Genomic DNA, 12,481 nt, shown 5'->3' with positions numbered 1-12,481 from the left:
TATATACTGTTCCTGTCAGCACGAGGGGCTGCTTTCTGTGCAGATTGTTTGGGAGCCAGGAGTTGGGGCTTGGTCTGCGTCCCTATGGAAACTGTGGTGGCATCAGGGTGACTGCGTGGCCAGGACAGGATCCAAATATCCCCTGGCCCCCAGAGGGCCTAGCGAATGGAATGCTGGAGTCCTGTATCACTTATCCCCCAGCTCTGTTGATGCCAGTGGCCATGGGAAAAGGCCCCCGGAGGTTCCAGCAGGGTTGCTGTTCACAGACAAGGGAACATACTCCCTTCCCCAGGTGTGGGAAGGATAGCTGCCTTCTGCTTCCCTTAATAGGGGTTGTCAGGACAGGTGTAGCCATCCAGCTGTGCCTCTGAACGTGATGTCTCGCCCCGCGGACTGCCCATGTCCACCCTCCCAGCCCTTTCCATGGGCTACCTGCCACCTAAAGCATCTTGGGTCTCCCTTTATATTCTAAAGGGGCGAAGACAGGAGTCAGCATGATCCTTTGGAAGTTCCTGCCTCCTCGGCTCTTCTTCTAAAGTTCTGTGATTGCCAATCTATTGATGGACCACAGGAGCCAGGCAGATGGTCTCTGATGGCTCGGCAAGGGCTTGTGGGACTCACAGCAACTGAACTGGACAGCCTTGCTGTGCCCGGTGTTGCGCCCCTGCGGCGATCCCTCAGGGTCATGGAGACCTAGTTCCTGGCTCCACAGCCTCTGTGTGGAGCTCCCGCAGTCGCTCAGGCCTCCTCTGCCTACTGCATTTTTTTGAAGGTTGCCCCACATTCATGGTGCCCAGCTCCAGGGGAGAAGCCCAGTTGCAGGGAACTGGCATTCCTACGTGCTGAAGGTGAGTGATGGGAGTGCCCCCTGAGCAGGAGGCCAGCCCCACGCCCTGCCCACTTCACCCATGGAACAAAGGGGCTGCTCTTTATTGTTTGGTTGGCTCAGTGCTTCCCTGCACTTGCTGATGGTTCCGCAGTTGTGGACTCGGGTGTGGTGGAGATGAGGGGAGGCCTGGCGCTGTGCTGTTTTGAGGGTCCGTGGACTCATGGAGGAGGCAGTGCTCACCACACTGGCCATGAGTGTTTATTGCCAGTCTTCTTGCCTTTGTTGGCTCCATGACGGCAGGGACGAGGCTCCTGGCACACAGCTGTATCCAGCAGAGGTAGGCCAGCTGCTGGTGTGCGGCCGGCCCAGTCTGTTGAATGAAGGAGGCATGCATGACAGATGATGCAAAGGAGACCATAGAATGCCAACCAGGTAGGCGACATCAATGGAAGGACTGGGGGGGGGCACCTTCGTGTTAACTGTTCTTCTAGACTGAGCTTCTTTCTGGCCTGGAAGCTTCACGTGTAATTTCGTTTAATTCTTACAGTAATCCCTCGAGGGTGGGAGGTGTTGGTCTCAGGTTGGGTTCCCAGAAGCAGACTTTGAGGTGAGAATTTGTATGACGATGATTTATTAAGAAGTGTTCCCAGGGGAATTAAAGGAAGACAGCAGGGGAATGGGAATGTGGAATAGCGAAGTGAAAGAAGCCAGGGAGGGTGTGAGGTCAAGTGAAGCAGTTTTGGCTCATCCTACAGAGGGTTCTGGAAACGGATGAGCTCACACAGGGAGCAGTCCCCATCAGGGAACAGGACAGCTGGGATTTGTATATGCGACACCCTCAGGGCTTGGTAAGGGGTGTAAATTCCCAGGTGGTTGCCAAGCAGGGTTCCGGCAGCCTGAGCCAGGGGTATCTGCCGTTGAGAGTGAGCGTGCACAGGAACCAGTGTGTTCAAAGATCCTACTGGGATTTGCAGGGGAAATGGCAACGCTTTGACAGCATCATGGGTATTTGAACAACTTGTAGGTGTGGAACTGCTGCTCCAAGAGGAGGAGTGGTTCACACTAGAGCACTCAGCTAAGTGGTGGCCATACTGGGGTTCGAACACGCTCTGCCTCCCTGCTTCCTCCTTACCTTGCTCACTCTGCGATGAAAGGGAAGACTGGCCTCCACCTGCCTCATGGTTGGGGAGAAAGAAGGTAAAGACAGCACGTAGAAGGGGAATTAGTGGTGCTGTGAGCATTTAGGACTCTTCCCACAGAGCTGGCTACTCTCCACTAATTAGGAAGTTGGGGGGTGGGGGGGCGTGTTCTTGCTAAATCTGCAGTAGCTTCTTCTCACCATCCATCTCAGCTTCTGTGTGAGTTGCACCCTCTGGAAAAGGCTGCAGCCAAGTGCTATTTATCTCTGTGTGGGGAAAAGAAGCTTAACAAATTAGCTGATGCTTAATTGGTGAGGGAAAGTAGGACAGGAAAGTTGGCCAGTTGTCCTGTGGGGTTTTCTGATCAATTCTCTGCATCAATATTCTCTGTGCATGAGCCTGAGATCAGGTGTGAATCCTCCTTTGAGTAGCCAAGGCTCCCACCTGCTCCCTGGGAAGCGCCCACAACTGAGTCAGGTCCTCTGTGCTGCTGGCTCCGGTGGGGACAGGTAGAGGCGCTCTCACCTGCATAGGTGTACCCACACCTTCAGGTTCACAGAACTACACATGCTGGAGCAGGACTCCTGCATGTCCTGGAGAACAAGAGTCAGGGTCAGAGCTCTGAAACAACAGGATCGCAGGCACATCACCATTCCCAGTAAACTTAGGATTCCTAGGAGTGGTGCTCAGGGGTCCACATTTTAAAAAGCTCTCTAAGAGGTTCTTAGATTGTTGGGGAAAGTCGTTGAGAAGATGTGACCAGTGATTTCACCCACAAGCTGGACCCGGGCAATTAATTGGAGGCTTCCCATTCCCTCGCCTTTGCTTGGAACATGTGCTCTGCTTGTTTCCCTGGTGGTAGAAGCTGCCCAAGGACACAGCCTTGCGATAGAAATGTGGTGTTGAGACTATTTGGACTGGGTACATGACTGAACCCAGTTAAGGCCTCTGTATAAATTTGAAGATACTGGCAGGCAGGTGTGGAAGCGTGCTTACTGTCTTGCAGCTGCCCAAGACAAGGCTTGTCAGTTCCTTTGCTTATTAAACCTGCCACCTGCCAAGCTGGAGTGGCCTGCCTTTTTCTTCAGTCTCTCCCTGCCCTATGTGTGTGTGTGCCAGTTTCAGATTATACCCGGGAAGCTCCTGGCCAGGTTTGCAGAGCAACATCCACGCTGCCAGACTTGAGAATCACTGCTTCAGGATGTCACTGCCTGATGGGGTCTTACCCATGGCAAACCTCCATGCTGAAACTTTAGTACCTGTTGGGGCACTGCTGTCCACCTTCCACTCAGGCACTTCCCATGGGAACTCCCTTCTCCCAAGGCAGCCTGTTCCATCTTGAATGACTTGGAAAGTCAGAAAGTTCTCTTTTACACTGAGTTGATATCTGCCTCCCTGATTACTGGAGACCTTCATCCTGAATCAGCTCTTTCAAAGGCTGCAGAGTAGTTCCAGACTCTCTTGCACATGGCAATTCTTCATGCGTTTAAGGTATTTCAATACAGTTTAAAGGTATTTATACTGTTCTGTCCCCTAAGCATCCATGGTCACTTTAACTAGTCATCGGTTCACACCTTTTTACTCCCTGATCGATTCCATTCTCCAGTGTCCTCCATCAAGCAGGGTGGCCAAGAAGTCAACCCCTCAAGGGGCAGAAGAGACCCGTAGCCTCCTTCATTTTCATGGGTCTTTTCTCGGCGGTGTTGCCTTCGATTCTCATCTCCCCATTTGCCCTTCTGGCCCTGGAAACCACGTGTAGGACTTGGACTGCAGCCTTGTTAAACCCCATCTCTTTAGGTTCAGTTCGGTGTTCTGGCTTTCTGAGACATTCTGACCTCCTCCCAACTCTGTGTCATGCTTGGATTTGATGAGTGTGTCATCGACGTCCTCTGTGTGAGCCTGAAGGTGTTGGGAATGGAGACAAGCCGGAGCCCAGCCATGTGCTGCAGACGGTTCTCAGGGCCCCTGCGTCCACGTCTCCCTCCCCCACCCCCTTTCTCAGGCCTCCGGGCTTCTGCAGATCCTCATGAAAGTCTGCGTGTTGGAGAGAGGCTCAGGGTTGGATGGCGTGACTCCACCCTATGGTGCTCTCCCATCTCCTCCCCTTCTGAACGTCTCAAGTCCTCTCAGCTTCTGTGCAGAGGTCCTGCTTTATTGAGCTGTAGAACGGGGTAGAAAGTGTCTTCAGGACATGGTGCCATGAGGTACCCAGACCAGGGCAGACTCCTGTCCCCACTTGTCTTCACAGAGGCTGGCATCCTCTTATTCATAGGCTGCAGAAGGAGTCTGTGTCCTCCACCCTGACATTGCCCAGGAAGGGGCCCCGTGCCAACCCTTGGTGTTCTATGGCGCGCGGTCTGTAAAGTAGCGGGATGCTAGCGCTGGCCTGGGCACTCCCCCTGCCTCTGTTTCCACATGCTTGTTGTGTTGGGCAGCAAACCTGTCTGTCGTTTGTGTAAGTGAGGTTCTAGCGGAACCCTGTGTGATAACAGTGCGATGACCTAGGTCCCACGTATGGCTGGGTCACTGTCGCAGGCGTGTGTTAAGAAGAATGAGTCGGCTCTCCATGTACTAATGAGAAAAGCTATTCTTGATACATAAACAAGTCACAAATGACAGTTATATCCTGATACATATTTCATGATCCCATTTTAATAAAAAAACTCTGTCTGATATGTGTACATAGATATGTGCCTGCAGATGTGACTAAATACTTCTGGATGGTGACATCTCAAATGATCTCTAGGGGACGAGTTAGGAGGGATAATGGGACATTTATACTTTAGCACATTTTTTTTTTTTTAAACGGGGCAGGGTTATGGAATGAGAGTGAACATTTTTAATTTCCTGTATTTTTTCAAATAAAAATAATAAAAATTACTTTATAAAAATACAAATACAAAAACAAAAACAAAGAAAAGAAGACTACAACCTGATAACTCTCTGCCAGGTTCCTAGGTGACCTGGCACAGTGCTTGGCGCTCAGCAAGTGCTTGGCACATGCCAAATGCAAGTATTTTAACAGAACATGCTTGGAAACTATCAGTTCCTTCTACTTCTTTCGATCTGTTGGCTTTCCAATTAAAGCAGAAAAAAAAAACACTCATAAAAACATGAGAAATGATATAAGTAACTGGGTCCTATCTGCTTTGCCCTCCAACACTTTATTCATATATTCAACAACATTTATTGAACTATACTAACCACCTACTATGTGTTGGTTATAGTATAAGGTTCTGGGACACAACTGTGAGCAAAACAGATGTGGCTCCTGACCTCGTGGAGACCCCAATGTGGTAGAGGAGATCGACACAAAGAAATAAATAGACAACTATTCAAGCACAGAAATGGCAAGTGCTATAAAGAAATAGAGCAAAGCACTATAAGAGAGGATGACGGGGGTGGGGTCACTGCCCAGGAGCTAGAAAGAGCCAGTTTTTCGAGTCCTAAATACCCAAAGGCAGCTCAGAGTTGCAGCTGTGAGCCGCGGTCTTCAGCATGGCTGGGCAGCGCCGCAAACCCCTCGTTGCAGATTTCTGATCCTTGTGCCTCCGTTCACCTCTGCACTGATGAAACTCATCCCCCAAAGGCCCGTCCAGAAAGGCGTTTGCAGGCATTCTCTGGGAAGGGAGGGGTGTCCAGGCCTGGGTCCCTGTGATGCCACAGGAACCAGAGTTTCTACCCTTGCTTGGGGCTGGCGCCTGAGAGCTCTGCACAGCAGGAATCAGATGTCTGTGTTCAAATGACTTGTCTTGTAGCTAAGGCAGCCAGAGCGGGCCCCAGGGGGATGGCATGTTTTGTGAAGAAAACATTCGCCAAGAACAATGTTTATCAAACCCCATCTCAACAATCATCCTGTGAGTCTGCCAGCTTCTGGCTTGCTTCTGTTCATGTTCATGTTTGTTTTCTTTTTCTCTCTGCAGGCGGTGGAGACCAACCTGGCTTCCAAGGACAGCCACTGGGTCTTTGTGAATGAGGTAAGAGCCCAGAGTGGCGAGGCGCTGGCTGGCATTGAGCCCCTTGCCCCTTAGGAAAGTTTGGAGTAATCCTTTCAAGTCTGATTCTAACAAGAGGTGCGGGAGTGAATTCCAGGGCTCCACTGTGCCAAGACAGGAGGTCAGAGAGTGGGGCTTGCCCTGCCAAGATGCTCACCTGGAGCAGGTGGGAACCTGAGACAGAATCCAGACCTGAGCCCACATGGAAGTCGAAAGTCAAACAGATGTATCAGGCATTTGAGTTGCGGGGTAAGGGAAGACAGCCGGTCAGGCAGGGTTGGGGCTGGAGAGATTAGGGTGAGTTAGAAAATGGGGTGCAGAGAGGGTGGGGCAAAAGAATGAGGAGGGGACACAGGCTGCATTTCGTGCAGGAGGTTGAAGGTGTGTGTGTTATGTGACTGTTTGAGGGTGTGTGCATAAGAGCATGTGTGTGTTTTTGTGAATATGCATCTGTCTGAGCATGTATGTATGTGCAAATGATGTGTATGAGTGTGTATGGATATGTGTGTGTGCAAAAGTATGTATGTGAGTGTGTGCATCTGCGTATGTGTGCACATGTGAGTGTAAAGTTGTGGGAGTGTGTGTGTGTGTTCACACGCCCCTGGTGGGGGTGGGATCATTGTGACCACTTAAAGCGGGCGAGTGGGAAGTCTGTCCCATTGAATGGCCTTCCCACTGGTTTGGCCTTAGGAGGCGTGGGAATGCCAAGGTTCCACTGTGGCCTGGTCGGCTCTTCACTGATTGCACCACGGCCTCCTCCATGTTACGGGCCTCGCACGGGAGTGGCCTGTAACCACATACCCTAGCTCTCCTGAAGAATCCTCTCTGCCCACACATCTATTCAGGAAGCACTGACCAGGGCAGCCTGTGTGACCCCAGCAGACTATCAACAGAGCTGACTCCAGAAGGTGTTTCCTAGTGCATGCTTTCATCAGGGTTGTGGCCTTAGCTTCTCCTAAATTAACCAATCAATTTCTAATGGCCTCACTTTAAAAGATGCAAGGTTTATTATGTCGGTAATTTATTCTTTTATGATGTGCATTTCTTTATTAGCTCAGTGCTAATATGGCTGAAATAATTTTGGGTGGCTTGTTTTAATAATTTTGCAGGTAGAATCAGTCGTAACTACTTGCATGGCCCACTTTTCATGGTTTTCCTCCATAAATTCACATCTTATCTCAACGTCCACATGGGACACTTGGAGACATGCACAGTAACTGTCATTTACCTCGGGTTGTGGACGGTCGAGCTGGGAATTAGCAGAAGGGACATGACACCCTCGTCCCTATTCTTCAGCGCCTGCATGAGTCCTCCTTGGTTCTTGGGAAGTTTTGCCAGCTTCTCTATAGGTTCTTCAAAGTCCAGTTTCCTTTTGTTCCAGAGAAAGGATCATTCCATGTCTGCTGCTGGCTTTATTTTTGTGGTGACTCCTCCAAACGGGAGAGCTGGCGTTTCTCTGTTGCCAGTCTTCCAGAGTGCTCTGTTTTTGTTTCCAGCCTGTTTCCTTTTCTCTCCCATACATATCAATTCACCCCTAGAGCCCTCTGTCTAGCCTTCTTGACCCCCTGTTCAGGGCTGGGATTTACTTCAGAATGCTGCCCCAGAGCATTGCTGGGGACTGGAACCCAGGCTTTACTGCATGTCACAGGAGGGGTCAGGTGAGGGCACCTCTGTCAGAGCCGCACTGGAGCAGCCTCACCAAGAGCATGGCCGTGCCCCTCTCAGCTCGGTATCGCATCCTGGACCCGCATGAACTTCCCTGGCTGCGTGTGTCCTCCTCCAGAACAGACCTCCCTCTTCCTGGGTTTCCTTTTCTATGGGGAGTGAAGGGGTAACAGCCACCATTGCTTGATCATCATTATATGCCAGACACTTGTCAGAGCATTTTACATCTGTTACCATTCTTAGTCCTGTTGGCAATTATTATCATCCCCATTTTACAGCTAGGAAAAGGGAGCCTCAAGAGGTTAAATCGTGTGTTCAAGGTCATAGAGCTATTAAATGGTGCATTCAGTATTCTTTATGAAGACTGTCTGGCTCCAAAGCCCTTTGCATCCAATGACTCCATCATGCACGTGGTCCTGGCAAAGATCCTTAACTGGCGGTCAGGATCTGATTCAGTAAGGCCAGTCAGTAGTGCTCAGGTTGGGACACTCACGGATGTTCTGGAAGTCTGCAATGTAAAGGTACGGTCTCTTGTAAAGCTTTGACCCATGGACCCCAGTGACCCCAGCGTGGCCTTTGGTTAATGATGGAAGTGTTCTCTAAATTGTATGTAGACTTACCCTTAGGAGCCAGCTATATTCAGAATGATTGTTTCCTGTTATAGCATGAACCCACTGAAGACAAAAGTCCTGTTACTTTTATGGTGGTTGTTTTCTGTTTACCATATGTGATGGCTAGGATAAAATAAGGTGGGAAAAAGTCAGGGGCAGGCATTTGGCGGCTCCAACATGGTCTCCAGGATTCAGCGGCTACAGTGGGGCCCCACCTTCCTGCTGTCAGATGAGCTCAGGTCTGTGCTTCTTCTCCCCATGTCCTTCCCCAAGGAGATCTGCAGTGTGGTCCCCAGGTCAACCCCTGCTTCCTTCCCTCTGCACAGGCTCTTTCCTCCAGCTTCCCCCTCTGTATTTGACTTGCCTAATGTATTTTCCAGGGTTCATGATAAACACTCAAGGGCACATGTTTTTGTTTGCTTTCTTTATGCAGTGTCTCCTCCTCAGCAATGAACATTGGTGTTGTGTATGATAGGCCTGTTTTGTTTGGAGAAGGGTAGTTGGAGGTAGAGATAGTCTGTGAGCCTCACTGACAGTTTCTATAGGTCTCTGGACTCCATTGTGGCAAGCAGATGTGCTTTTGGGTATAAACTATATTTTCATTGATGGATTATGTTACATGTTAGCTTGGAGGAGGCTGAGAGATTTGAAAGAACTTGTGGGAAGCAAAATGAACCATGAGTGAAGGTGACCACTAGACCATGAGTCTTTAGAGGACATGGCCAGAATCCAGCTTATCACTGAATCCCCAATGCCGCCAGCAAAGAGTAGATTCTTACAAAGGTTTAGCTGAAGGCAAGTCAGTGTACACAGGACAGAGCGAATTGCTTTGATGAATTCTTCCCAGTTGGCCTTCCAGAGAAGACAAAGGCAGTAATTAAGACCCGAGTCTCAGGGATGAAAGGGATCACTCTGGGTCATTCATCAGAATCTGCTAGTTCGGGAACAGTCACGTTTGATTTGATGAGCTACGTGGCTTCTGGAATCTCTTTATCAGCTGGGCTGGAGTGCTGCCTCTCCACGTGGGTCGCCTTCAGCAGATCCCAGGTGAGCCAGTCATCTCTCTGGCCCAGCAACTCGCAGGTTTGCTCAGGGCCGGCTGGAATCTGGACGCAGAGGAGAATGCCCCCCCCATGAGGCTCTGCGTCTAGACAGGAAGCATACATCTCATAGCATGGCCTCTTGGGAACTTTCTGGGAGGAAATTCTTTTATGGAATATATATATATATATATATATATATATATATATATATATATATATATATATATATATAACTTCCATCTTCTTCTAGAACCAATCATTATGCAGATGTGAGATGCTCAATTTGTTGCTGGACTGTTCGCATTGTTAGTCTAGTTCTTCCCAACGTGAAACCAAAGCACACTGTGATTGAAATGGTTTAGATGCTTAACAAGCAATGCAGAAGCATGTGCATAACCCACATGCTTAGATTTTCTCAGCAAGTGAAGCTCTGAGCTGTGATCTGTGGCTCAACAGGGGACCAGGGGAAGGTATGCTCTAAGGAGGGAGGTAGCTCAGGTGGGGGTCCCTGTCACTCCTGCCTGGTTTCTAGCATACACAGATGGCTCCACATCCCATGTCCATTCCAGACCCTGCCCCCAGGTGCCTTCTTGACTCACCCACTTGGAGGTCTTATGACCACTGCCAGCTCAGTGCATCTCATTCTGAAACCGTCATCCTACCCTTAACCTGGTCCTCACTCAGTGCTCCAATCTCAGGGCCAGTCCTTCTGGTGACATCCTCAGCCAATGGAGAAAAGCCAACGTCGTGCACCTGCCTCGAGCCCACTCACAGTGACCCCACCACGCCTGTGCTTGTTTATTTACTTCTCACCCTTCTGCCCACTACTTCATGGCTCATCCCTGTGAGATGGGTCAGTTGCTGTTTCCTACATTTAGTTTCCTCTCCTGGCTCTGGGCCTTTGCCAGGATTCCCCCTTATGTCTGGCATGCCTTTCCTGCATCTCTGGTTATCAAGGACCTACCTTTCCTGCAGGGGTCTGCTAAACATCGCCTCTGCCCAAAGGTCTTCCTGGATTTCCCCGTTAGAGATATTCATTCTCCTCGGCCCAGCTCTGCTAGTTGGGGGCTGGACGCACAGCCTGACTCCCTGAACAGCTTGTAAGGGAGGGCTGGACTTCCTTTGCATCAGATCCCCAGAGTCCCCATCATGAGGGGCTCAGACACGGAGGAGGTGCCGAGTGAAGCCTCCCACTACAGCGTCTGCCTGTTGCTGCCTCATTTTGATGCTGCTTGTGTGATAGCCTAAACGTGGAGGAAAAGGCATTTATAACCATTCTGATCTTCATGGGCTGAGAAAGCTGCAGTCCTGCTCCATGAGCCACAGCTGTCAGCACCCCTTGCTCCCCAGCACCGCTTTTTCTGCAGGTGCATTACGAGTGCCAAGGGGTACAAGCTCTTCCTCTCAGGCACATGCGTGCTCCCTTCGGCCCTGGAGCAGGCCATGTGCAGGTGGCAGAGCAGCCAGTGAGGAGGGCCGGGGAAGCACCGGCAGCCTTTCTCCAGCAGTCTCCAAATTGCTGGGAGAACACATGTTCTGCTAAGTCACAGGTGCTTTGTAGAGAAAGGATTCTGTGATCAAAGAGGGTAGAGAACTTAAGCAGCAAGAAATAGGTGCCTCCTGCAGGCATCTTCGGTCTCTCATGCATGCCGTGCTTCCCAAAGATCAGGCAGTCACGCTATCTGTCACAGGCATTGTTTCCAACATATTCCCGGCCTTTCCTCTTGACATGTGCTCACCTCTGTGCTGGAAGAGGTTGTTGGCAGGGGGTGGGTTGTCAGGGCCCATAGGGTGGAGTTCAGTTTCCTCCAGGTGATACACGAGGCTGTTCGCGAGCTGACTTCAGAGCCCTCTCTGGTCTCAGTTCTTGCTCCCTCTTGTCATCTAGAGCTGCTCTGACTGCATTCTAAGAGGTCTTCATCCCCCAAGTGCATCCATGTTGCGACCTCTTTAGATGCCTCTGCCCAGAATGCTCTTCTGTTGTTGCCTCTCAGGTGCCGGCCTCCAACTTACCACTTTCACTGGTTTGCCACCAACGAATACTCCATGAGAATCCTCCAGGTGCAGACCTTGGCCTGCCCCAGACGGGACTTCTGTCAACAGTCAGAGAAGCTCACTCCAGACTTTCACATCTTCCCTACCCCCAACATACACTGTGTTAAAACAAATGACAGTGAGATTAGTCTACACATGTATAATGTGAGGACAGAAATACGAATGTACTAATTGAAGAAAACAAGAAAAAGAGACCATGCTATGAATGCTGAATCAGATAGCTTTCAGAAATCTCTACTGGGGACTCAGAGAAAGAGAGGAAGGGAAAAGATTTACTTATTTTTTCTTCCTTTCATTTTGAAAATTCCAATTCTGTTTGGATATTAAGTCCCTGTACCATTTACCGCCTGCAAATTTAATTTAGTAACACTCACAAACAATTATGTTTCTTCTAATCTATTCACTTGTTTCTCCCCCAGCTGTACTGGGGTGTCCTTGAGGACAGGCATTATATCTTACCCACCTCTGTAGCCCCAGCTGAGAACCCAAAACAAAGAATAGGAGTTGCCATGTATCAGGCATTAGATGGAGCCAGGCACTTGTTTTGAGCTTCACTTTTTTATTTTTATTTTTTACTTAAAAAAATCAACATCTTTATTGAAGTTTAATTCACATACAATAAATGCACATATTTAAGTGTACAATTTACATTTGGCACATGTCTACCCATAAAGCCATAACCACGGCGAAGGTGGTGAATGTATCTATCACCCGAAAAGTGTCCTTGTGTCCCTTTGTAATCTCACACCACTGCCCAACTCTTCCCCACTCCCCTGGCAATCTGTTTCTGGCAATGCAGATTATTTGTATTTTCTAGAGTTTTATACAAATGGAATCATATAGTATGTACTCTTTTTTTCTGTTTTGCTATGGCTCTTTCCCTCCAGATAATTATTTTAAGATTCATGCATATTGCAATGTATAGCAAAGTTCTTTCCTTTTTATTGATAAGGAATATTCAAATGTATGGATACAGCACAATTTGATTATCCATTTACCATTGGTGGGTATTTGGGTTGTTCTAGATTTTTGGTGATTACAAGATTTTTGGGGAACATCCATGTACAAATCTTTGTATGGACATATGCTTTCATTTTTCTCGGGTACGTATTTGCAGGTGGAATTGCTGGGTCATATGGTAGAT

General features: G+C 49.1%; 1 protein-coding gene across 2 annotated transcripts in view; it reads left to right on the top strand.

Annotated features, from left to right (window-relative positions):
- GRID1 (glutamate ionotropic receptor delta type subunit 1) overlaps window positions 1-12,481 on the top strand; it is a 697,974-nt gene that overhangs the window by 414,412 nt on the left and 271,081 nt on the right. For both annotated transcript variants that reach the window (XM_033131343.1, XM_033131344.1), the window contains exon 5: window positions 5,892-5,945. In XM_033131343.1, coding sequence (XP_032987234.1) covers window positions 5,892-5,945 — 54 coding nt within the window. The remainder of the gene's footprint in view (window positions 1-5,891; window positions 5,946-12,481) is intronic.

The sequence above is a fragment of the Rhinolophus ferrumequinum genome, chromosome 16, assembly GCF_004115265.2.
Source record: "Rhinolophus ferrumequinum isolate MPI-CBG mRhiFer1 chromosome 16, mRhiFer1_v1.p, whole genome shotgun sequence".
Lineage (NCBI taxonomy): Eukaryota > Metazoa > Chordata > Mammalia > Chiroptera > Rhinolophidae > Rhinolophus > Rhinolophus ferrumequinum.
The sequence above is the reverse complement of the archived record's forward strand: the minus strand, read 5'-3'. Positions and strand labels throughout refer to the sequence as shown.